The sequence below is a fragment of the Eubalaena glacialis genome, chromosome 11 (assembly GCF_028564815.1).
Source record: "Eubalaena glacialis isolate mEubGla1 chromosome 11, mEubGla1.1.hap2.+ XY, whole genome shotgun sequence".
Classification (NCBI taxonomy): domain Eukaryota; kingdom Metazoa; phylum Chordata; class Mammalia; order Artiodactyla; family Balaenidae; genus Eubalaena; species Eubalaena glacialis.
Genome location: NC_083726.1, coordinates 89,358,371 through 89,383,490, shown reverse-complemented (window position 1 = coordinate 89,383,490; position 25,120 = coordinate 89,358,371). Strand labels below are relative to the sequence as shown.

General features: G+C 35.3%; 1 protein-coding gene across 6 annotated transcripts in view; it reads left to right on the top strand.

Moving 5' to 3' along the window:
• The window catches only part of DNM1L (dynamin 1 like), a 63,843-nt gene extending 39,363 nt beyond the window's left edge, over positions 1-24,480 (top strand). For 2 of the 6 annotated variants that reach the window (XM_061206568.1, XM_061206571.1), the window contains 15 exons: positions 4,427-4,589; positions 7,245-7,365; positions 8,742-8,873; positions 9,804-10,010; positions 13,271-13,391; positions 13,619-13,774; positions 14,006-14,095; positions 15,484-15,576; positions 18,334-18,390; positions 19,075-19,152; positions 19,453-19,485; positions 21,613-21,789; positions 21,948-22,057; positions 22,189-22,348; positions 22,641-24,480. In XM_061206568.1, the coding sequence (XP_061062551.1) occupies positions 4,427-4,589; positions 7,245-7,365; positions 8,742-8,873; positions 9,804-10,010; positions 13,271-13,391; positions 13,619-13,774; positions 14,006-14,095; positions 15,484-15,576; positions 18,334-18,390; positions 19,075-19,152; positions 19,453-19,485; positions 21,613-21,789; positions 21,948-22,057; positions 22,189-22,348; positions 22,641-22,697 (1,755 nt within the window). In that variant the 3' untranslated portion in view covers positions 22,698-24,480. The remainder of the gene's footprint in view (positions 1-4,426; positions 4,590-7,244; positions 7,366-8,741; positions 8,874-9,803; positions 10,011-13,270; positions 13,392-13,618; positions 13,775-14,005; positions 14,096-15,483; positions 15,577-18,333; positions 18,391-19,074; positions 19,153-19,452; positions 19,486-21,612; positions 21,790-21,947; positions 22,058-22,188; positions 22,349-22,640) is intronic. The other 4 variants (XM_061206569.1, XM_061206573.1, XM_061206570.1 and 1 more) reach the window with 2 other exon arrangements.
• Positions 24,481-25,120: the final 640 nt, after the last annotated feature.

The window sequence follows — 25,120 nt, the reverse complement described above, 5'->3', positions numbered from 1 at the left end:
GGTTCTTGCATATTTTTCATCATGTTTAGTGTAATACCGTAAACCTTGAATAACACCATGAGACCCATATGAAGTGCCACTAGTGATGCTGGAAGTGCTCCCAAGAAGCAGTGAAAAGTCATGATGTTACAAGAAAAAGTTGAATTGCTTGATATGCACTGTAGATTGAGGTCTGCAGTTGCCCACCATTTCAAGATAAATGAATCCAGCTTAAGAACCATTGTAAAAAAAAAGAAAAGGAAATTCATGAAGGCAGTGCTGCAGCTATGCCAGAAGGCATGAAAACCTTGCACTTTATGTGCAATGCCTTTATATCTTGTATTGAAATTTCAACTTTTATGTGGGTGCAGGATTGCTGTAGGAAAGGCATACCTATAGACTATAACAATATTTGAGAAAAAGCAAAGTCAATATATGACAACTTAAAGCAAAAGGAAGGTGAAGGGTCTAAAGCTGTATAATTTATTGCCAACAAAGGATAGTTTGATAATTTCAGAAAGAGGTTTGGCTTAAAAAATGTCAAGATAACAGGAGGCAGCAGACAAGTTCTCAGATGCTATTAAGAAAATCATTAAGGAGAACGGATATCTGCCTGAACAGGTTTTTAATGCAGATGAAAGTGCCCTATTCTGGAAAAAAATGCCACAAAGGACATTTATTAGTAAGGAAGAGAAGCAGGCACCAGGATGCAAGGAAGGAAGGGATAGGCCAGCTCTACCGTTTTGTGCAAATGCAGTTGGGTTTATGATCAGGACTGCCCTTATCTATTAAGCTGCTAACCCCCAAGCCTTGAAGGCAAAAGAGAAACACCAGCTGTCAGTCTTTTGGTTGCCCCAAAAGAAGGTCTGGACAAAGAGAACCCTTTTCCTGGATTGGTTCCATCAATGCTTTGTCCCTGAAGCAGGAAGTACCTTTCCAGTAAGGGACTGCCTTTTAAAGTTTTTTTGGTATTAGACAGTGCCCCTGGCCACAGGTGTTGAAGTGGTCTACTTGTCTCCAAACACAACGTCTCCTATTCACCCTCTAAATCAGGGGGTCATATGGACCTTTAAGGCTCATTACACATGGAACTCTATGGAAAGGATTGTCAATACTATGGAGGAGAACCCTGTTAGAGAGAACATCATGAAAGTCTGGGAGGATTACACTATTGAAGATGTTGTTGTTATTGAAAAAACCATGAAAGGTATTAAGTCTGAAATAATAAATTCCTGCTGGAGAAAGCTGTGTCCAGATGTTGTATAAGACCTCAGGATTTACAACAGAGCCAATCAAGGAAAACATGAAAGAGACTGTGGACATGTCCAAAAAAAAAGTGGGTGGGTGGGTGAAGGGTTTCAAGATATGAATCTTGTAGAAATTCAAGAGCTAAAGTAGACAGTGCATGGGAGGAATTAACAGAAGATGACTTGATGGAAATGAGTACTTCTGAAACAGTGCCAGATGATGAGGAAGAAGATGTAAAAGAAGCAGTGCCCAAAAACAAATTGACATTGCACGATCTGTCAAAGAGTTCCAATTATTCAAGACTGATTTTGACTTGGTGGAAGAAGGATTGGCACCATATAGAAACATTTTTAGAGTGAAAAAACAAGTCAGACAGAAATTATGATGTATTTCCGTCAAGTTACACTGAGTGTGCCTGCCTTTCCTGCCTCCCCTTCTGCCTCCTCCGCTTTTTCTGCCTCTACCACTCCTGACACAGCAAGACCAGATCCTCCTCTTCTTCCATCTACTTCACATGAAGACAATGAGGATGATCCACTTCCACTTAATGAATAGCAAATAATCATCATGCCATAGAGTTCTGTTGTATATGTGTGTGTCTTCTTGTGAAATCTAGTAACTGTATGGCAAGAACTGTATGAGAGGGCTTCCCTGGTGGTGCAGTGGTTAAGAATCCACCTGCCAATGCAGGGGACACGGGTTAGAGCCCTGGTCCGGGAAGATCCCACATGCCGCGGAGCAACTAAGCCCGTGCGCCACAACTACTGAGCCCGTGTGCCACACCTACTGAAGCCTGTGTGCCTAGAGCCCATGCTCCACAACAAGAGAAGCCACTGCAATGAGAAGCCTGCGCACGGCAACGCAGAGTAGTCCCTGCTCACCACAACTAGAGAAAGCCCGTGTGCAGCAACAAAGACCCAGTGCATGAGATGTTTTTGTGTCCTTTTTGTCATCATTGCCTAAGTACTCATTATGTAGAACATCATGTACAAGACTTGTATTGAAATGGATAGCCTGTCTTTATATAGGTATAAGGTGAGTGATATTTAATGTCAAATTAATAATGTGTTTTCTTACTATTTTATAACTTTGCTTTCAAAGAATTATATTACCATGCAGTATGCCTTTCTTTTGTAATTGGAGAAACTGCGTATCAGCCTATCATCACAGGTAAGTGGTTTCCATACTGTATTATGAATATGACTTTGACACTGTATGCTGTAAAAATTTTATAACGATTCACTCATTAGTGTATAGGCTAGGCTACTGTGAAGCAATCATATCGATTACACTAGGCTACCATAAAGCAATCTTATTGCTGCTTCTTTGTTATCAATGCATGAATTGTTATATATGTAAATAAATATGAATTTCTTTTTTACGTTATCTTTTCATTTTTGATATCTAGTATCAGTAATAACATATAACATCTACAGTGTTTTGTTATCATATAAGACAATATTGATGTAGGTACTGACAGAAGATTTATCTTGTAAACAGATGACATAAAATATTGTTAAATAGAGTACAGTATTGTAAATGTATTTTCTCTTCCTTACGTTTTTCTTATTAACATTTTCTTTAGTTTACTTATTGTAAGAATACAGTATATAATACATATAACATATAAAATGTGTTAATTGCCTGTTGTTGGTAAGGCTTCCAGTCAACAGGAGGCTATTCGTAGTTAAATTTTTGGGGAGTCAAAAGCAGACTTTCGACTACCTGAGGGGGTCAGTGCCCCAACCCTGTGTTTTTCAAGGGTCCACTGTACTTTGGTCTTTTAGGTGTGTAATAGCACTATGTCTAAAAAAGCAATGTACATACCTTAATTAAAAATACTTTATTGCTGAAAAATGCTAACCATCATCTGAATGTTCAGTGAGTCGTACGTCATCTTTCTGCTGGTGGAGGGTTTGAAATATTTCAAGAATTATTAAAATGTGATACAGAGACACAGAGCGAGCAAATGCTGTTGGAAAAATTAGTGCCAATAGACTTCCTTGTCACAGGGTTGCCACGAACCTTCAATTTGTAAAAAATGCAATATCTGCAAAGTGCAATAAAACAAGGTGTGCCTGTATATCTGGAACTCTGTCACGTCTTACAGATTCATAGCTACCATCCTGAGCTAGCCACTATCATCTCAGCTGGATCACCGCCATAGTCTCCTAAGAGGTCTTCCTCATAATTTATTAACTAAGCAGCCAGAGTGGTATTATTAAAGTGAAAATTAGATTGTGTCATTCCTTGGCTCAGAATCTTTGTAGTGGCGTCCTACCTCACTCAGAGTAAAAGCTTAAGTTCTTAAAGAGATCTAAAGTATCTACTTGATCTGTCTCTATTACTCTTCTAGCTCCTTCTGCTCCAGCCTTCTGCCATTTTGTTCACTTTACTGGAATGTTCTTCCCCCAGGTATCTGCATGTACCTCTCCCTTATCTCTTTCAGTTTGTGGTCCTTCTCTCAAATGTCATTATCTGGGTGAGGTCTCCCCTGATTACTCAATTTAAAAGCATAATCCCGTTTAAAATAATAATTTTAAAGTATAAGCTTTTTTTTTCTTTAATAATTATTTATTTGGCTGCATCGGGTCTTATTTGCGGCATGCAGGATCTTCTAGTTGCGGCCTGTGGGATCTAGTTCCCTGACCAGGGATCGAATCCGGGTCTCCTGCATTGGGAGCGTGGAGTCTTAGCCACTGGACCACCAGGGAAGTCCCTAGAAGTATAAGCTTTAACTAAGTATTCATTAGCCTCCTGTTCACCTTTATTTTTTCCATGGCCCTACCACCACCTAGATACTATGTATATATGCGTTTATTATCTGCTTCTCATCACTAAAGCTCAGTGAAGGCAGGAATTTTGGTCTTTTTCTTATTCACTACTGTGATATAATCTGGTATGTAGAACAGTGCCTGAAATAAAGGTTGCCAATAAATACTTGCTAATTGAGTGAATGAATGAATTTTTCTCTAGGCAATTAATATTGACCAATCCTTAACATGGTAGACTTTTGATATTCGCAAGATTACATTTTGAGACTTTTACATATTACCAAATTCATATATACTGTAGTATATAATTTCATTTTAATTATCTGTAAATGGAGTAATACCTATATTCTGTGGATTAAATGGGGGAAAAAAAAAGCTGAGCTGATTTTTATTACTAGTTCCTTGATCATCTCTTTTTGGTCCAGGTGCCTGTAGGTGATCAACCTAAGGATATTGAGCTTCAAATCAGAGAGCTCATTCTTCGGTTCATCAGTAATCCAAATTCCATTATCCTCGCTGTCACTGCTGCTAATACAGATATGGCAACATCAGAGGCACTTAAAATTTCAAGAGAGGTAGATCCAGATGGTAAGGACAGATGTTAGTTTTTAATGAGATGCTTGGTTAACATGGTAAATCTACCCTCGAGAGGAGTTTTTATTTTAAAAAAGAATATCTCTAGCTGTTAATACACGTTTAAAAAATAATGCTTTTCTATTTTACTTATATTATCAACTAGAAATTTTGATGGAAATGGATAAATTGCTGTACAGGCTAGGCAAAAATACTTCACATGATGTCCATATTTGTAATGACTACCTAATGATTTTAAAATAAGAAGATGGCTTCGCAAAAAGAGTTTGTTTTGTATAAATAAAATGATTTAGGTTTTTGAATGGCTGATTTATAAGAATAACTGTCATGGTAGGTAATCATTGTAGACTATTATAGTATAGTAGATAATTATGGTATCTACATTCTGCAGAGGTTCAAGGCAGAGGGGATTCTTCGAAATATAGTTCATACTGTGAGTCAGTATATGATACCTGACTAATGCTGCAGTGTGCATCTTATATAAGATGCCAGATTGTAAGTTATTATTGCTGCTAATAAATGTATGCTTTGCTGCATACAGGAGCCATTTTTTTTTCCATCTGAGTATTGAGGGTCTGTGGGCAGTGTCATGTTTCTTATTTCCTACTGTGAATAAAAATTTAAAATAAAAATTTGGTAGGAAATGTTAGTGCTAAGACTGCTAATTAAAATTCCTATAAACGGGGTCATTTCTTAAAATTTTTTATTTCAAGTTTTTAAGAAACTTATATGAGTAATTAATGTTCATTTTAGATTAAAAGATAAACTATATCAAAATGTTTATTTAAATTTTATTTTTATTATATAAAGTAAACTGTTAGGCATTTTATATACATTAATTCTATTTTAAACTGACCCTTGAGCCATAAATATAATCATACTTTTGATCTAGTAATCTTAATCTAGTAATATAGTATAAGGAAATAATCCAATCCAGTATTATTTATAAAAAATTAGAATCAGTATATGGCCCACAGTAGGAATGATAAGATAATAATAGAATATGGAATCATTAAAAAGGATGATTTTGGTCGCATAGCACAGGGAGATCAGCTCGGTGCTTTGTGACCACCTAGAGGGGTGGGATAGGGAGGGTGGGAGGGAGGGAGATGCAAGAGGGAAGAGATATGGGAACATATGTATATGTATAACCGATTCACTTTGTTATAAAGCAGAAACTAACACACCATTGTAAAGCAATTATACTCCAATAAAGATGTTAAAAAAAAAAAAAAAGGATGATTTTGTAGATTTGGACCAAAATACAAAAATGCTTCTAATTGAAAAAAGCCATATGTAAAATTGGACATTATGCAGAGCAGCTGAAACTCTCATACATTGCTGGTGGGAACGGTATAGCCACTTTGGGAAACAGTTTCTCAGTTTCTTAAACAGTTAAATCTGTAATTCCACTCCTAGGTTATTTACTGATGTTAAATGAAAACCTATGTTCATATAAAAAATCTGTATGCAAATATCTATAGTAGCTTTATTCTTAATCTTCTAAAACTGAGAACAACACAGATGTTTCTCAAATGGGGAATGAATAACTAGACTATGGTGTGTCCATACCGTGGAATACTACTCAGCAATAAAAAGGAATGAACTATTGATACATGCAACAAAATAGATGACTCTCACAAGCATTATGCCAAGTGAAAGAAGCCAGACTCAAAAGGCTATATATGTGATTCCATTTATATAGCATTCTGGAAAAGACAAAACTAGGAATGGGATAGTACAAGGAAATTTTGGCAGGGGTTGGGGGGCAATGGAACTGTTTTGTTTTGAGGTAGTGGTGACATTGCATTTGTCAAAACTCATAGAACTGAAAAAAAGCCATTAACCAAGAGATGTTTAAACTCTCATCCCTGGATCCTATCCACGCTGGCATGGTGAATAAATTCTGGCATTTTGGTGGCAATGAGAGGAGCCAGCGATTCATTGAGCGCTGTATCTGGGCCTTCCCCACCTTCTGCCTGCTGGGGCCTGAGGGGACCCCTGTGTCCTGGCCCCTGATGGACTAGACAGGAGAAGTGTGGTTGGGGGTCACCCTGCCTGAGTACCGGGGCCAGGGTCTCGTCTCTCATATGTTGTTTGTCCACACCCAGGCTCTGGACAAACTCGGCTTCCCCGTATATAACCATACAGAGCCAACAAAATCATACAGAAAATTAGTCACAGTCTGCATCATATCCCATGCCCTGTGATTGGAACCAGTGGAACTGTGTGCCTCTGTGAAGCAGCCCTGAATCCAAGACAGTGTTGGGTGGGCTGGTTATGTGGCAAGAGATGCCGAGGGATGGGCAGAAAGAAAGAATAAATTGTAATGAGCAAAAAAATTCGTGAATTTGTGCTCTGCAAAAATTCACTCACTAGGCATGAGTGAATATTAAACAAATTTTTAAAATGCTAATTAAAAAAGTTAGCCCGAAGAGCTAATAAAAAATAACATGTGAAAAATTTTTTAAATTAAACATGATGATTAAAAGTAGTTTTTAAAAAGTATTTGTAAGCAAAGGTTAGAAAAACATTACCAAAATGATGGCAACGGTAATGTTAGGTGGGATTATAGATTAGGATTTTCCTTTATTAATACTTAACAGCTTAATTTAATGGGTCATTTCTTTTCTTTTTTGCATTTACCAGGTCGCAGAACCCTAGCTGTAATCACTAAACTTGATCTCATGGATGCGGGTACTGATGCCATGGATGTATTGATGGGAAGGGTTATACCAGTCAAACTGGGAATAATTGGAATAGTTAACAGGTTAGCAATCAAGAATGGGATAAGAATTGCAGCATTCTCATTTCAAAGCAAATCTGAAGTTTTTGAATCAGTCTGAAATGTGATAGTGTCCCTACTTTTTCCACTTTTACTATAATCTTGGTATTGCTAAAGAATTCATTGCTCTAAAGGAAGAAAAGAGATTCACTAAAGCCTCCTGTAGATATTTTTAAATAGAAAGTGTTTCTAAAGTAAGCACTGCCACAAAATGGAAGAAAATTTAATGGCTAGGCTTAAAAAATCCCTGTCTATTACGTTATGTATGAGGAGGGCACTGGATAAAAAAACGTATTATTTAGTTTACACCCAGTCAAGAGTTCTTAAGGTGGTAGTATTTTAATAGATCGGTTTAACCCCTAGCATTAGTGATTCTATGTAATTGCCAGGAGGTGACTTGGAGAAATTTTATTAAAGGTATCCTAATTATAAGTAGGTGAAATTAAAAATTGTGGAAAGGAAACTAACTACCGTTGAGTGTCCACTTAAGTTTTAGATGCTCTACTGTGAGAAATTTGTAAGGGTATCTCTTTGAACCCTTACAGCGTCCCTGTGAGATATGTATATTGGTCTGTTTTATAATCAGAAAACTTAAGTTATACATTTACCAAAGTCACATGGCTGGTGAAAGCAGAGCCAGATTCAAATGGAGATCATAGTCCAAAGCCTTTATAAAATAGGAAGCACTGAAATTGTCATGAGATCTGGGTTCTACTCCTAGTTCATCTACAAACTAGATATAATGTGGGTTTAAATGGCTCCTAACATCTTTGGTCTTAGACCTTTGAAAATGAAAATGTTACTAAGTGATGTCTTTACAGTTGTCTGCTTCTAATCACATGTCCTTCTCCCTCACCCCTACTCTTTTTTTTTTAAATTCCCATTATCTCTTTTCAGGCAAGCAGGTGGTATAAAACTGTTTGTTGTATTTGTAGATGGCTACTCTTCAATTTAGTTGCCTGTCCATGGATAAAATATACAGTTGATTAAGACACATATATTTTCACCTGTTTATCCCTGTTACTGAAGAGTACTGCTTTTGACTGTAGTTAATGGTAATAATGAGGCCTAAATTATTCAGGCATTGCTTACTTAAAAGTCACACAGTTTGAATCTTGGCTGAACTACTTAATATGTGACCTTGGGTAAGTTAGTTAATCTCCCTGGGCCTTAGTTACTTTGCTATAAAATGGGATAATACCTATTGTGAGAATTAACAATTCATGTCAGGCATTATAGACAATGCCTGGTGCCATCATCATCATCATCATTTATAGGCTATCATCATCATCCTCACTATCCAGAGTACTTAGTACCACAGTTGACTTTAGTTGAACAGTTTTGTTATTTTTCAACCTTAGGAGCCAGCTAGATATTAATAATAAGAAGAGTGTAACTGATTCAATCCGTGATGAATATGCTTTCCTTCAAAAGAAATACCCATCTCTGGCCAATAGAAATGGAACAAAGTATCTTGCCAGGACTTTAAACAGGTAACATTTTTTACCTTTTGGAAAATGAGATGTTTCTGGGTTGCCAATAGGTGTCTGAGACCTTTGATTATCAGTTCCTTACATTTTTATAATGTCCTTGTCTGTAAAATTTCACTTTTTGTTTCTTGTGTAGTAGGTTCTTATAATGTAGATATTTATTTTTATTGAGGTGGTTGACATTAAATCATCGTGTAGTCTAGGAATGCTCAAGTGAATTTTAAAATACCTTAATCATGAAATTCTTGACAGTCATTTTACTTTTGATGATAGAACTAGATGGCAGATGACTTCATTTCCATTTTGTATTTCAGGAACTGAATTAAGATTTATAATTTTCACATAACCTATTCTTAATTTAGGATGTCTTCTATTCCTATTCATAAAAAGAATGTAAACTATATACCTTGAATTCTGAGTATGCACTGATGGTAGAGGCATTAGAAGACCTTTCTAAATAATTTATAAATGACTGAAGTAAAAGCTATTTTCTTTTACTTTTGGCTTATTCCCTAAATAAATTAAAGGCTGATGGATATGTATCTTAACAAGATTGATTTTCACTATGCTGAGTACCCATTGTAAAAGATAAGTCGGAAACCAAAATAATGTAGGTAGAATTGGATTCAGTAGTTTACTTTCTTTGAGGTAACTGCAATAATATAAAAAAAATTTTTTTTAAATTTATATTTGATTCTCTAGCAGTTGCTACAATTTGATGGGTTGAAGGCACACTTAAAAAGCATTTACTAAGATGGTTTCCTTCATGTCATTTTTTTCAGGCTACATATTTACCTCCTAGTCTAAGATTGCATTATTTCCTACCAGGACAAACTGACAGGTTTCCCTATTATTTGCATTTTAAAATTTGACCTGCCTGGGTCTTCAAAATACACAATTACTTTAAAATCCTTCCTTTCTAACCTTTGTTAGGCTACTGATGCATCACATCAGAGACTGCTTACCAGAGTTGAAAACAAGAATAAATGTTCTAGCTGCTCAATATCAGTCTCTTCTAAATAGCTATGGTGAACCTGTGGATGATAAAAGTGCTACTTTACTGCAGCTTATTACCAAATTTGCCACAGAATATTGTAACACTATTGAAGGAACTGCAAAATATATTGAAACTTCAGAGCTGTAAGTAAGAAATTTTTCTATGGATTTGGTTACCTGGATTGATAGGTTAGATAAAGATAAAAGATAAAGATCTTTTGTTACAGTGACTTAACTCTGAGATTATCTGATTGTAATTTATTATCTGTAAAACAGGAATATCATTTTGTAGAAATGGTAGATAATGTCTCATATGTATGTAAAATGCTTTATAAATTATGTAAAGCACGGTAAAAGTTTCAGGGCTTTCTTTAGAAACAAGACTTTAATTGATAAGCATTTATAAAATTTTCATAATTTAAAAATTGTTTTTTTAATACACACAATATAATTGTTCATGAAAAAATACAAAAATGCAGATAAGTAAAAAGAGTAAAACATAAGGACAAAATTGCTTTTAATTCCATCATTAAGAAATAATCCCTGTTACTTTGGCATTAATCTAGACATTATTCTATGCTTCTATAAAACATATAACTGCCTGTAATACACATCTTTAAAAATCAGATGCTATGGAATCATTTCTTTAAATCAACATGTCACAAACAACTAGTAGTAATTGTATATTTGTATTCTCAGTCTTAAGATTTACATAGTATTTTACTTTTTAGACATACACTCTTATTTGTTCAACCAGTCCCCTACTATTGACAGTTTGCTTTCGGTTATACACAAATATAAACAATGTTGTGATGGACTATCTTTGGGCCATGTATCCAAGTAAACCCTTAGGTTAAATTTCTAGAAGTGGAATTACTAGATGAAAGGGTGTATAACATCCTCAAAGTCTCTTATTATTACTATACTATTAGTAGATTGTATTTTTTTTTAATAAATTTATTGATTTTATTTGTTTATTTTTGGCTATGTTGGGTCTTCATTGCTGCGCGCAGGCTTTCTCTAGTTGTGGCGAGCGGGGGCTTCTCTTCGTTGCGGTGCGTGGGCTTCTCATTGCGGTGGCTTCTCTTGTTGCAGAGTACGGGCTCTAGGTGCATGGACTTCAGTAGTTGTGGCTCGCGAGCTCTAGAGCGCAGGCTCAGTAGTTGTGGTGCATGGCCTTAGTTGCTCCATGGCATGTGGGATCTTCCCGGACCAGGGCTCGAACCCGTGTCCCCTGCATTGGCAGGCGGATTCTTAACCACTGCACTGCCAGGGAAGCCCGATTGTATTGTTTTACTACTAGCAGTATAAAAGAATATCCATTTCTCTAAACTCTCACCTTTAAAAAAATCTTTTAATTTTGAAAAATAATTACAGACTTACAGGAAGTTGCAAATAAATGTACAGGGAGGTCCCATTCACCTTTCACCCCATCTCCCCCAGCGTTGACATCTTGCATATCTGTAGTACAATAAAAAGCAAGAAAATGGACATTGGTGCAATCCACACAGCTTATTCAGATTTCTCCAATTATACACATACTTCATGTCTGTGTGTTTGTATGTATGTATATAAAGTTCTATGTACTTTCATGTGACTCAGGTAGCCTTCTATGTGAGTTAATGCCATAGAATATTTAACAAACTAATTACTGAATGGTTTTAAATGTATGCATATTAAGGGAAATAAAGATTACTAAGATAAACCTTTAAAGAGTTCAGTGGGTAAGGTAGGTCAAGGTAACACAAGGGTTGATTAGGTGGCAAAAGGAGTATAATTTTTAATTAAATACTTCTTATTAAATATAATACATATCCAGAAAAGTGCATATAACATATATGGACAGTTTTATAAGTAGTTAATTAAGCAATATCTTTGTAATTACCTAATCAAGCCTTATTAGAACATTGAAGAGAGACCACTTTCATTTCTTTCAAGGATTGGGAGAGCTCCATAGTTAGGAATGCATTTGGGTTGGGTTCTGAATAGAGTATGGGAAGGCAGTAAGTAGAAGGGTATTTTAGGCTTTGGAACAGCAAAGATTAACGCAGGGAGAATTTGGAGAATGGCATATACAATGATGGGATGTAACAGGAGGTAAGGCAGGAAAGGTGTCTAAGAACAAGACTGGAAAGTCTAGTATCTTCAGAATTTGAAGAACTTCCTACTATAAAAAAATAAAACACTTTTGGTCACAGGAGTAACCCATTTTAGAAGGATATTCTGGTCACTATGGAAACTATTTGGAGAAGGGAAAAGTTGGAGGCAGAGAGACCAGTTATTGGTAATTTTAACTATTTTAAAGTATAATACGTAGCACTAAATATATTCACAGTATTGTACAACCATCAAATAGTATCTATTTACAAAATTTTTTATCACCCCAACAGAAACTTTGTATCCAAATAAGCAATATCTCTGTGTTTCCCTCTTCCCCCAGCCCATGGTAACCTCTTACTTTGAATTTCCTTGTTCTAGATATTTCATATAAGGAGAATCATACAATATTTGTCCTTTTGTGTCTGGCTTATTTCACTTAGCATAATGTTAGGCTGGTACCTTCTGCCTAGACTACTGTAAGAAAGTAGTGAATAGTGATGGTGAAAACAGAGAAGATGGGATGATTTGGGGAGATATAAATGTATTTGTAAATTTTCAACTAGACTTGAATGAGAAAAATAAAAGATAATAACCAGGGTTTCTAGTCATTAAGATAGGAAACACAAGGTGTCCAGTATGTAGGCCCAGAGATTTAATTTGTTTAAAGCAGGGATAGGCAAACTATATATAGCCCATTGACTAAGAATGATTTTTGCACTTTTAAATGGTTGAAAAAAATTCAAAGAAGAATATTTTGTAATACGAAAATTATATAAAATTCAAATTTTAGTGGGCATAAGTTTTATTGGAACATAGCTGTGCTTATTTGTTTACATACTGTCTGTGGTTGCTTTTGTGCTCAATGGCAGAATTGGCGAGTTGTGACAGAGTTGTGAAAAGTCTAAAGTATTTATTATCTGGCCTTTTACAGAAAAAGTTTGCTGATCTCTACTCTAGATTGTGAATAAATAGAAATAAGACATTGTTTGTCTTTAAGGAGCTCATAGTCTAGTTGAAGAAAACTAGGGTAGAGAAAAATGTTTAGTAGTTCCTAGTTAACTGATGTTTTCTGAAAGAACAGTTACTCAGTGTGCATGTGCATATGTGAATGCCTTTTGTGATATGACTCCTTTCCCCATTAAAAAAATTAGAGAAACTGGTTCATAATGGAGTTGAGAACACATGGAAATGGTCTAAGTGTGATTGTTCATCTGAGACAGTCTTAAAGCTTACAGAGAGACTTCTAACTTGTAGCTTCCTCCCTTTTAGTAATACTAGAAGTCATATACTTCATTGCCTTTCAGATGCGGTGGTGCTAGAATATGTTATATTTTCCATGAGACTTTTGGGCGAACCTTAGAATCTGTTGACCCACTAGGTGGCCTTAACACTATTGACATTTTGACTGCCATTAGAAATGCAACTGTGAGTATGCTTAACCTTTAGAATTTTTTGAAATGAGGTATAAGATTATTTTTTAATCCATATAACTCTTTTTTTAATGAATTGTACACTTTGTTATTTTGCTCTCATTCTTGAAATTACGAAGTGCTTTTTTATGAAGAATACCAAAAACGTGATTTATTTTAAACTTAGGGAAGAACCAAAATTATATGTGGCTATAATAAGAGCTCATAGTTTTATTTTTTTAGGGTCCTCGTCCTGCTTTGTTTGTGCCTGAAGTTTCATTTGAGTTACTGGTCAAACGGCAAATCAAACGTCTGGAAGAGCCCAGCCTCCGTTGTGTGGAACTGGTTCATGAAGAAATGCAAAGGATCATTCAGCACTGTAGCAATTACAGTACACAGGTAATTGAGAAATGTAACAGGTTTCAGATTAAGTAGTAAAAGACATGAGGTGGTGGTTTCAAGGGGAAGGAGGAAATATAGAAGATGGGCTAAAAGTTAAAATGTAGTTCCCTTATATAAAAGTGATTTGAAATAGTATAGTTAAATGTAGCTTCCAAATTTGATTCAGTACTTCAGTGATTATTTAATTTTCCTTTAAACAAAACAGACTGTTTCTTCCACCACATATAGGAGTTGTTGCGGTTCCCTAAACTTCATGATGCCATAGTTGAAGTAGTGACTTGTCTTCTTCGTAAACGGTTGCCTGTTACAAATGAAATGGTGAGCTATTATTTCATAAATCATTGTAATCACTGTTAATAAGTTATTTTGTACAGCTTTATGAATTTAGGCATAATGATTCCCAGTGTACTGAAAAGAAAAAGAAGCGAGTTTCAGTCTTATTTCAAAGGAAACTTCAGTAATTCTGGTATAAAATGCATTTTTCTTCATATTTTAATCATTGTTAGCCTGCAGCCACAGATTTTCCTGAAAATGGAGTTATCGTTGAGGATTGTGAATAGTTTTGCTTTATTATATAGCAGCACTGATTTAATGGAAAGTTAGTTTTATCTTCAGCCTCAGTAAACTGAGCCTTCATATAGCAAGCTCTTTTTTTTTTAACTCAGATGTACATCAGGGTAATTTGGCCATGTGTACAGTTTCCTTGTTTGATGACCTAATACCATAATATCATGGTTGCTATCCTTAAAAATAAAAATCCTGAAATTGGCAGAAATATGGAATAAGCATTTGAAATTGTCCGTATGCCTCTAATTGTTAGCTGGTTTCTTTTTTTCCTTTCTGGTCTCTAAAAGTGCATTCGGGTCTTTGGCTCCGGATGGTGAGCCCCAATGGACATTTACTTAAAGAGTACAAAACCATCCTTGGAAGTATAGAATATAAGTGCTGCTGCTTAGTTGTTTCCCTAGCAAGCATAACCACCAGATTGAAATGAGTAAGAACATGGTTAGCCTGATCTCAGACTCTACTCACTGATATCAGAATCATTGGAATTTCATTTAAATAAATAATTTTCACTGGTTCTTGATCTTTTAGTGCTGTTCTGATACCTAAGATTTGTTAGGACAGTGCAAATGAAGGAGTTAGTTTAATCTCTCTACAGCGCTAGAGAAATTAATTTCAACTTTCCTTTTTGATTATTGTCCCAATTAGGACTTGAACCACATATATTTAAACTAGGTGCTTCATAATTAAGGCTAATCAATCATTATCTCAGGTCGTTAAATGTATCCTTTACCCAAATAAAGTTAACATCTTTAACTAACATCTGATTATGAAATGTTTTCTTATTGTTGAACCTGAACTTTTGACATGGAATAGTGGATGATCTAAGGTTTTAATAGCAAAGTTGCTTGGAAGTTAGATATGCATCAGGTAGATAACTTTTTTTTTCCCTAACAAATACTTCTAACTACTTCAGTGTCAGAAATGCAATCTTAGATGCTAAAATATAGATAATTCAAAAGATAGAGCAAATTGTTATTTGGTATAAACTCTGTCAGTTGGAGTATAATTATCAAGTATTTATTTAGGCATCAGTGTCCTGTACTGTCTTTTAGAATTATCTGTTTAATAAGTTTATATGTTTCCTTAAGTAAAATTAGATTGGCATATTTTATATATAGCCTAATTTTATTTTTTTCTAGGTCCATAACTTAGTGGCAATTGAACTGGCTTATATCAACACAAAACATCCAGACTTTGCTGATGCTTGTGGGTTAATGAACAATAATATAGAGGTAAATACAATTCGAATTTGTCTTTTTTGAGAGAGAAAATCTGTTTTAGCTCAGTTATATCAAATTTACTGGGCAAGGAATAACATAAGACATATATGCACCATATTATTGTCTGTTATATGCTAAGAAGTATGCTGAGAGCATTACATTGTTTTCTTAAATTTAATTCTCAAAACCACCTGGAGGCATTGTTCTCATTTTCTGCTTGTGAAACTGTAACTCGGAGATGATCTGGGACTCATTGATTTAGTGTTGAAGGACTGCCTGGTTCCATTTCAGTAACTGTTGTTGCAGTTTATTAGACTGAAGTATGTAAAACAAAGTGGATGTTTAAAATTGTTTTCATTTGACTCTGAAAGCTGTGAAGGAAACATTCCAAGAATTACCTAAATTATAGTAAATTTGGAAAGACAGAGTACTGTTTCACCATTACTGTGGTTCCTGCATTTCATGGATCCTTTTTTTTTCCATTTGAGGCTAACATTGTAGGTTGCATAATAGCTCAGATGGAGCGAAGGCTGGTGGATAGAGCGATTTATCTGGATGCAGTTTTTTCTCTGCCACTTTTATCCAAAACAGTAAAATCTTCTGCAATTCCGTAGTCCAGTAAGACCTGAGTCCCTTCTGTATCAAATTTCCTCTTATGCATATGGGTGGGGAGAATATTGTAAACGTGGAGTTTGGGAACTGGAAGGGACCCTGGGTTTAAACTGGAAGGGACCCTTTGGTTAAACAGATGAGGAACCTGAGACCCACAGATGATAACAGCTGTTACTTTAGTGCTTATTTTGCTGGGCATCTTCTCTTTAACAGGTACAGGGAACTGTTTTTTAGCTCCATAGTTGAGGTGACTCCTATTGTCAGAAAAAAATTCCAGGGAATTGCCGTGGCCCAGGTTCAATCTCTGGCTGGGGAACTAAGATCTTGCAAGCTGTGTGGCACGGCCAGAAAAAAAAAGAAAGAAAAAATTCCAAAATGCATATAAGTAAGGCACTTTAAAACACTCAGAAAGTAGACTAGATAATAGTTATTATGTTAAAAATTAGCATGCAGACACTATCTTAAGATAGGAGTTAGTTCTTGTAACATTGAAGCCTTCATGGAAAATTTGTGTCTGGAACAGTTTTTCTAATACTGACAAGGTCATTTATGATATGATTTCAGATCAGTATTTTTCTTACAAATGAATATGTCTCTGGTTTTAAGACTATGTGTCAAAGAACTTTATGTGGATATTCTCATTTAATCTTTACAGCAACCCTATGAGGGTAATGTTAATAGACTAGGAAACCGGGGCTTAAGAGTTGGTAACCCATACAGTTAACAAAGCAAGTAAGCCAGGTCTCCTCCAGGGCCAGCTAAGGCCATAAATGGTTGGTAACAGACTAGGGTGAGAATTTCTGGTCTCTAGATTCCTCTGCCTTTTGCTTTGTGTCCTTCTTCAAAATGTATATTTAGGGCTTCCCTGGTGGCGCAGTGGTTAAGAATGTGCCTGCCAATGCAGGGGACACGGGTTCGAGCCCTGGTCTGGGAAGATCCCACATGCCGCGGAGCAACTAAGCCCGTGAGCCACAACTACTGAGCCTGCGCATCTGGAGCCTGTGCTCCGCTACGGGAGAGGCCGCGACAGTGAGAGGCCCGCGCACCGCGATGAAGAGTGGCCCCCGCTCGCCGCAACTGGAGAAAGCCCTCGCACAGAAACGAAGACCCAACACAGCCAAAAATAAATAAATAAAAATGTATATTTAAATGCTAACTTTTTATTCTGAAGATCGTTAAAATCCATATATTTTTATTATCTGCTATATTTTTTTATCACTGGATAAATGAAAAGTGGGTAAAATTTCTGTTAAAAATTTTTCTTACCCAGAAACATCATTGTGAAGCTTTGTTAATTTACACCTTTTTGCAATTTTCAGTGTTCATGAAATGCTTTCTGCTCAGGAGCATTTTGACTTCATTTAATGTAAATACTTTTCTACTGTATTTGATGCTGCCTGTGAGAGAGCCACTATTAATACCTACATCCTTCTATATTTTCATAGTCTTGCACCTATCATGGTGCTTGACATACAGTAGGTGTTCAGTACCTATTAATATGAATTTACAGTTGCTTTAGCTCAGTACCAGAATTACATTGCTAATATTAGCAGATTAGAAGAGTGGGCAGGTGATCAGTCTGTTAAATTAGCCAGGTTACAGAAAGGACTGTCAGTTTTCAGCATTACATTTATTTCCTGGAGATAGTTAAGGATAAAGAAAACAGAACACTCTTATAGATATTTATGGTTTTGTGTGTGAGAATTGTGTAAATTTAACACAAACTTGTGCAGGTTAGAATGATTTTTAAAGGTTTTGCTTAATTTTTCTGTGATCTGTGTACTTCAAATTCTATATGGTATGCTGAAGGCTTATGTACACTTTAATGTGGGAACAGTTTAAATCAGTGATTCTTAACTTGGTGGGAAAGGCAGAGATGATGTTGGTCCGCTTGAGAACCACTGGTACAGGAAGCCAATGTTACTGATGTTGTATTATATCCCTCAGGTGTGTTGGGGCAGAAAAAAAGATTGAGAAGCATTGGGTTAAATGATTTCTTGTTTGTTTTAAAATATAATTATGGCATGAGTCCCAACAGTGAGAGGATATACTGTAAGTTATTCACACTTTTCAATTAAGCTGAACATTTTTTTTTAAGTAGGCTTACATCTCTGTGTTCTGATAATCATGAATCTTCTGCTTGGTTGTGTTTTATAGGAACAAAGGAGAAACAGGCTAGCAAGAGAATTACCTTCAGCTGTATCACGGGACAAGGTAAAAAATGTTTTTAAAGCATATTCCCAATATGCAAAGATGGATTGGTAAGCCTCAGAATATTACTCAGTTCTAGGAGTAATTTTTTCTTCTCACTTTAATATTCCATTGGCACTATTTCATTGTTTGAGTAAAGGTATGCAAGTTTAAAAATAGGCTTTGAGTAATTTAAAGATAAAATATTTTGAATACATAGGAATAAATGCTTAAAGGTGGATTTTAAATATCAAGGCTTTAACAGAAATTCAATGACTATCAACTTTGTAAAATTAGTTGAAATGACTAATGACTTTATTATAACAAGAAGGTTTTTTTGGAGAGGGAAGATGACATTATGTACATACCAGGTTTTAGTTACATGTAATAGTTGCATATATTAAAATTTTTGTGTAAAAATCTGTTACTTTGAATTCTTTACCAGAAAAGATCTTATCAACTTCCAAAAATCAAAATGAAGTTTTTGGATTTGGATTTTTCTTAGGAATTCATCTGAAGAAAGCCTTAAACAAAGGTGACAATAGTACAGGAAATAAGGCAAAATAAACATTAATTTTATGTCCCATTACTTTTGTTTTTCATGTTATTTTACTATTTTTATACAGAGGGGAAAATTCATATTTATAGAATGTTTCTGAGTGCATTTTTGGCATCCTTGATTTTTTTCCCTGCATTTTTTGCCTTTAGTCTTCTAAAGTTCCAAGTGCTTTGGCACCTGCCTCCCAGGAGCCCTCCCCTGCTGCTTCTGCTGAGGCTGATGGCAAGGTCTGTTCTGATTCTTAATCTAAGCCTGCATGCCTAGTTTGGTGCAACATAATCATCTGGAAACAATACACTGAACAGCAGAATATTAATATGGGATATTGTGCTAAGGTCAAATTTTAGTCTAATAGAAATTTAAAATCATTTAACAATGTATACTTCATAAAATAAATTATTGTTGACATGCTTTTGCTTGCAGTATAGATGATGCACACAGAAAAAGAATTTAAAGAGGAAATTTTCAAGCCATTGGTATTTAAATTTTGCTTGTTAAACTGCATGTTTTAACGTATCTTTTAACAGTTAATTCAGGACAGCAGAAGAGAAACTAAAAATGTGAGTCTTGCTTCAGAATGAAAACGTTGGTACCTTTGGTTCTCACCAAAACTGTATTCAAAACCACTGAAGAACTTGTTTGTAACAGTGGCATCTATCTCTTGTTGTCTGTGTTATGTTTTTAATGTTTCTCTTATCTAACTAACTTCTAAGATGGTATTAATTCTAGTTTCAACATTGTTTTAAATAATAACAACAGCCTTTCCCACTGTTTTCTATTACCTTCAAGAATAGTGTTGAATTTAATATTTTGGTAGGGAATTAAAATTCTGGAGATGGAAACTGTACTTTTGGACTTTTCCTCTTTAAAGGTTCTGAGATCTGTCCAGTGCTAATGGAGAATCCTCTAAGGCTTCTTTCTTATGCTTTCATTCAGTTTGCTCTTTTCACCCTAAATATATTTAGTAGTTTAACATGTGCCTCAATAGCTTAAGCAAATTCAGAACAAACAGGGGGGCTGTGAGAGTTTGAGACTGTTGCCAATTCTTGATAACCTTTAAAAAAATTAAATAATCTGTAAGTTATTCAGATCCATTCTTATTTTTATCTTTTTTTTGCCATTTAGCTCCTTTCCTTACTTGTTGTCCAGGTTTAAGATTCTGAACCTCAAATAAAACCTTATAAATGTCTTATCTTCTCTCAGCCCACTGTGCTAAGGTCTTAAGAGAACCATCTAAATCATTGCTTTTTATTTAACTCCTGGTATCACTCTGAATTTGCTCACTTTCCTTAAGATTTCATATGATCTAGCATTCACGTATAGTTAACACGCATTTAAAAATACATTCATTTAAAAAGTAATGTATAAATATACTACTTGTATATTGATATACATTATCTTAACTACATTTTAAAGACAAATTTTGGCCAGTGTTTTGATTCAGAATGATACCCAATACATTTTTTAACAATTGCTGTAACACTCCTCTGTTAAATTTATATAAGCCATTTTTATTTCTATCTATAATTCTGGATGCCATTTTATCTCCATTTTAGATTGTAAAATCTTAAAGAACATCTAAAAACATCTCTTAAATGTTGATGAATTACTGTTTTCCCCATTATCCTAAACAGTTATTTTTCTTTTAGAAATCAAGACTAACAGATATCCTAAAAAAGAAGGTGCAAAAGCACTTGTGATTAATGGTAGCGCTAGATTTTTTTCAGCAGATCCTTTCTCAAGTAAAGGATTTCTACTTTTATCCTATGGTATTGACTATTAGGAACATAAACTGATTTGAGAAATTAATAAAGTCTTAAGTTTTGGAGAATGAGTTCATTGAACTTTCAGAGAGATCATAGTTCAACAGTGTTTAAAGTTACTTCGAAGAAATAATGTGAATAGCAGTTCTGGTTTTTCTTGTGCTTTTAATGAGCAGTCCTGTTTTAAAGGGCAGCTTCTACTTTTTCCACAATCTCTAGTGTTAGAGGAGTTGGAGAAGAGGAAAAATTTTGAGAAGTTAGCAAATAAAAAAGGAATTTAAAATATACTGGCTGAGGCCTTGCAAACAGTTTACAACAGAACCTCTTATTTATTTATTTATAAACCACAGTGTTACTTCTGCCATTCTTTGTTTTTTTTACAAATACACTTTTTTTGGGCTGTGTTGCGTCTTCGTTGCTGCGTGTGGGCTTTCTCTAGTTGCGGCGAGTGGGGGCTACTCTTCGTTGCAGTGCGCGGGCTTCTCACTGAGGTGGCTTCTCTTTGTTGTGGAGCACAGGCTCTAGGCATCGTGGGCTTCAGTAGTTGTGGCACAAGGGCTCAGTAGTTGTGGCTTGCGGGCTCTAGAGCTCAGGCTCAGTAGTTGTGGCGCACAGGCTTAGTTGCTTCGCAGCATGTGGGATCTTCCTGGACCAGGGCTTGAACCTTTGTCCCCTGCATTGGCAGGTGGATTCTTAACCATTGCACCACCAGGGAAGTCCGAACCTCTTATTTAGACAGCTCAGGGTTCCAGTTATACATGCCACCCATCATCTCTTTCTGACCCTGCCATCTCTCTGAATAGATTAAACTCCAGATGGTTAGTGGATGTGTATTCTCCTTGACTGCTGTCAAAGGAAATTAACTTTGTTTAGTTAATATCAGTTTGATATGGTTGGTATAGGTTTTGGAACACGTTTTTTCAGGTTGCATCTGGAGGTGGTGGGGTTGGAGATGGTGTTCAAGAACCAACAACAGGCAACTGGAGAGGAATGCTGAAAACTTCAAAAGCTGAGGAGTTACTAGCTGAGGAAAAATCAAAACCAATTCCAATTATGCCAGCCAGTCCACAAAAAGGCCATGCTGTGAATTTGCTGGATGTGGTAAGCTGCAGAATTTGCTTGAGGACAAATAACCAAATTACCAGGAAAACACTTTAAAAGACAAAAGGAACTGAAGTCTCAAAAACTTTTTGAATGTTAAATGTTGTCATTTCAAAATGGCACAAAAGTAACTTTTTTCTCCCCCTCCCTCCATTTAGCCAGTTCCTGTTGCACGAAAACTATCTGCCCGTGAACAGCGAGACTGTGAAGTTATTGAACGACTCATCAAATCTTATTTTCTTATTGTCAGAAAGAATATTCAAGACAGGTTAGTACTATGTTATATAAATCAGACTAGAATACCGCGAGGTGATTTCATAATCTGTTTTGAAAATACACATATTTTTTAAAATTTAGGTTTTTATTCTAAATCAAATGGATTATCTGATTGTTTTGCAGTGTGCCAAAGGCAGTAATGCACTTTTTGGTTAATCATGTAAAAGATACTCTTCAGAGTGAGTTAGTAGGACAGCTGTATAAATCATCCTTATTGGATGATCTTCTGACTGAATCTGAGGACATGGCACAGCGCAGGAAAGAAGCAGCTGATATGCTAAAGGTATTACTGTGAATTTTTTTGAATTTTCTTACTTGGGTTGTAGGTATAAACATTTATTGTTTAAAATGCATTCTGATCCTTGGAGATACACATATATAGTCTTTGTATGATGGCTAATCTTTTTTTCTGTTGGCACTTGATTAGATTCAAATTTCAGAGAAGATACTGGTTAGTATAAATCAACCACATATAAAGTGGAGAGGTTATCCCACATTAATTCAGATTCTTTCTTTGATATTCCTTGTTATTATAACTTAAGCATTTATAATTTTTATAATTTTCTTTAATGCAGGCATTACAAGGAGCCAGTCAAATTATTGCTGAAATCCGAGAGACTCATCTTTGGTGAAGAGAACTATGTAATACTGAGACTCCACTGACTTGCTAGTTACTGCCTACTTGAGTAGAATTTTATTTATGAACTCCTGTGTATTGCAATGGTATGAATCTGCTCATGTGAAGACTGGCTATAAACTGAAAATTATACTCTGTATTGCAGAACAAATCACACATTTAATCCAAATAATAAATGGCTGTTTCTAAAATTTCCTAGTATATATAAAATACATCGTCTGTCTTGTGACAGTTTCATCTGAACTTAAAAAGAACTGTTAATAGTTCTAGTTGTACAAGCAGTTTGTCTGTGGATAAGATGACCTGTGTAATCTGCTAGTAGTCTTAAAGCTGCTGCCATAGCCCTTCAAGAAGAATGCACCAAGACACCATGTCATACGACTATAATGCATGCACTATTATTTAAACCGAACTGGCTTTGAAAGAGGTGGGTTGACAAGTTACTCAGTAGTCAGTCAGTCACTATTCCAGCTGTTCTTTGATTTAGTTTTATTGAGCTTCTCTGAAACCTTTGATGTGTTTGTAAGAAAGCTGAACACACGAGAGGATCTGTAACATTGACAATGAATGATGTGATGTGCATAATGTGTAGCTACAGTCCTTCCACTTCTGGGTCCATATTCCCCTGGTGCGTTAAAAATTACAATATCATCTTTGATCTTACTTAAACGTGGAAGCATGAATTATGTTTTCCTGCATTAAGAACATCTAGCCTTGATTATCTAGTAAGACTTGGTAATGACCATCTTTCCTTTTAGTTTTCAGAAGTCCTAATAAATTCCCCTTGGTTTTCAAATATAATAGTAATAATTCAGATACATTTTTAAATTGGAGCCCTCTGACCATGCTTCAAGATTCACTTGGAGGTGGGACTTAAAACCAAATACTGTGGTGATTTTAAGTGTATCTTCTTCCTATTAGTTGTTAATAGTTAGTTACTTTTGCTTCACACCAACAAAGTACATTAGAATAGAAAGTAACGGTGGGGCTTTATTAGTTAAAGAAAAACGTCCTGACACACACACATAACTCCTAAAGGCTTTCAGGGGGTTGGGAGTAAGGTTTAGAACATATACACATTTTACCAAAATTCCCCAGGTGATTCTTGATATGAATTACATTATAAGTTTTAAAATGATAAATTACATATTGCAGATATTAAAGTCTATTTTTAAGTTACGACATTTATGAAGGACTACTGGCAGGAACATATGAATATGTCTGTTACTCTTAGCTAATGGCACCCATTTACTGTACTAAGAGAAAACAGACTCAGCAACTGATCTCAAACATAAAAAAACAGATTCAGTCTGATATGATATGGTACTACTTATACTTAGCAGTACCATCTTCATAGAATACATGCTTCCAGAATGTTTATTAGCATACTTTAAAATCACTCTGCCATTTTTAAACATCAGTTTTGAAATTATAGCCATCCATGATTTACTTATTTCAGATAGATCAGATGACTTCCATTCTAGTCTAGCTTTTTTAATTTGTAAGGGGGGAAGAAAACTTACAATGCACCTTTCTCCAGCAAATTTCAAATTGAAAACATTACCTGCTATGATAATGCACTTGCTAGTACTACACACCGTGTACAAAGAAAAACAGAGACAAGAGGTATGCAAAGAGAAAACCTCCTTTTGTTGACACTTAAACTGAGTAAAGTTCTGAAATGCAGAGATGATCTCTGACATTTATAATGGATACCTGTATGTTCTTACTATGTAAATAAAGTTGCTGGTATGAAGTGACATTAAAGTTTGTCAATAAATGAATTCTTCCTAACTTTACTCCCAGAAGAAGGTTTAGATAAACTATAGCTTTTTTAACATATAAATCTACTTTGCAACATAGCAATACAGCTTATACTGTATGAAAGTTTTATGACTTTCTTCTTTTTAGATTTTCATAATTGACTGAGGTATTATTACATCTCCATTTTTTGCATATGAAGATAATGACTTGCTCCAAGTAATCCAGGTAGTAAATAGCTAGAATTTGAACTCTAAAGCCATGCTTTGCTGCCTGTAAGATTTTTCTAGAACACATTTGATTGTAAACCATTTTGAGTGTATGTTTGTGCTTCACTTGATGCTCAGGGGAAACAGGGGTGCTATTACCTTCGATTTTTCAGATGTTGGAAATAGTTCTGGAGAATCAACTTGCCTAAAGAATGTAGAGCTTAATTTAACTAAGTCTTGATTCCAAATCCTTTACATTTGACCTGAAAACTTCCCTTACTGGAATGTCTTTTGATATTCTCAAATGATTAGATATTTAGTATATATATTTTGCCTCTATTTTATCTTGTTGGTTACTTAACTTTTCACTTCATCTCAAGCTGCAATCTGCTTGGGGACATACGTTGAAACTTAAAACTAATTTAAAAGTTGATAAATTTATAAGACA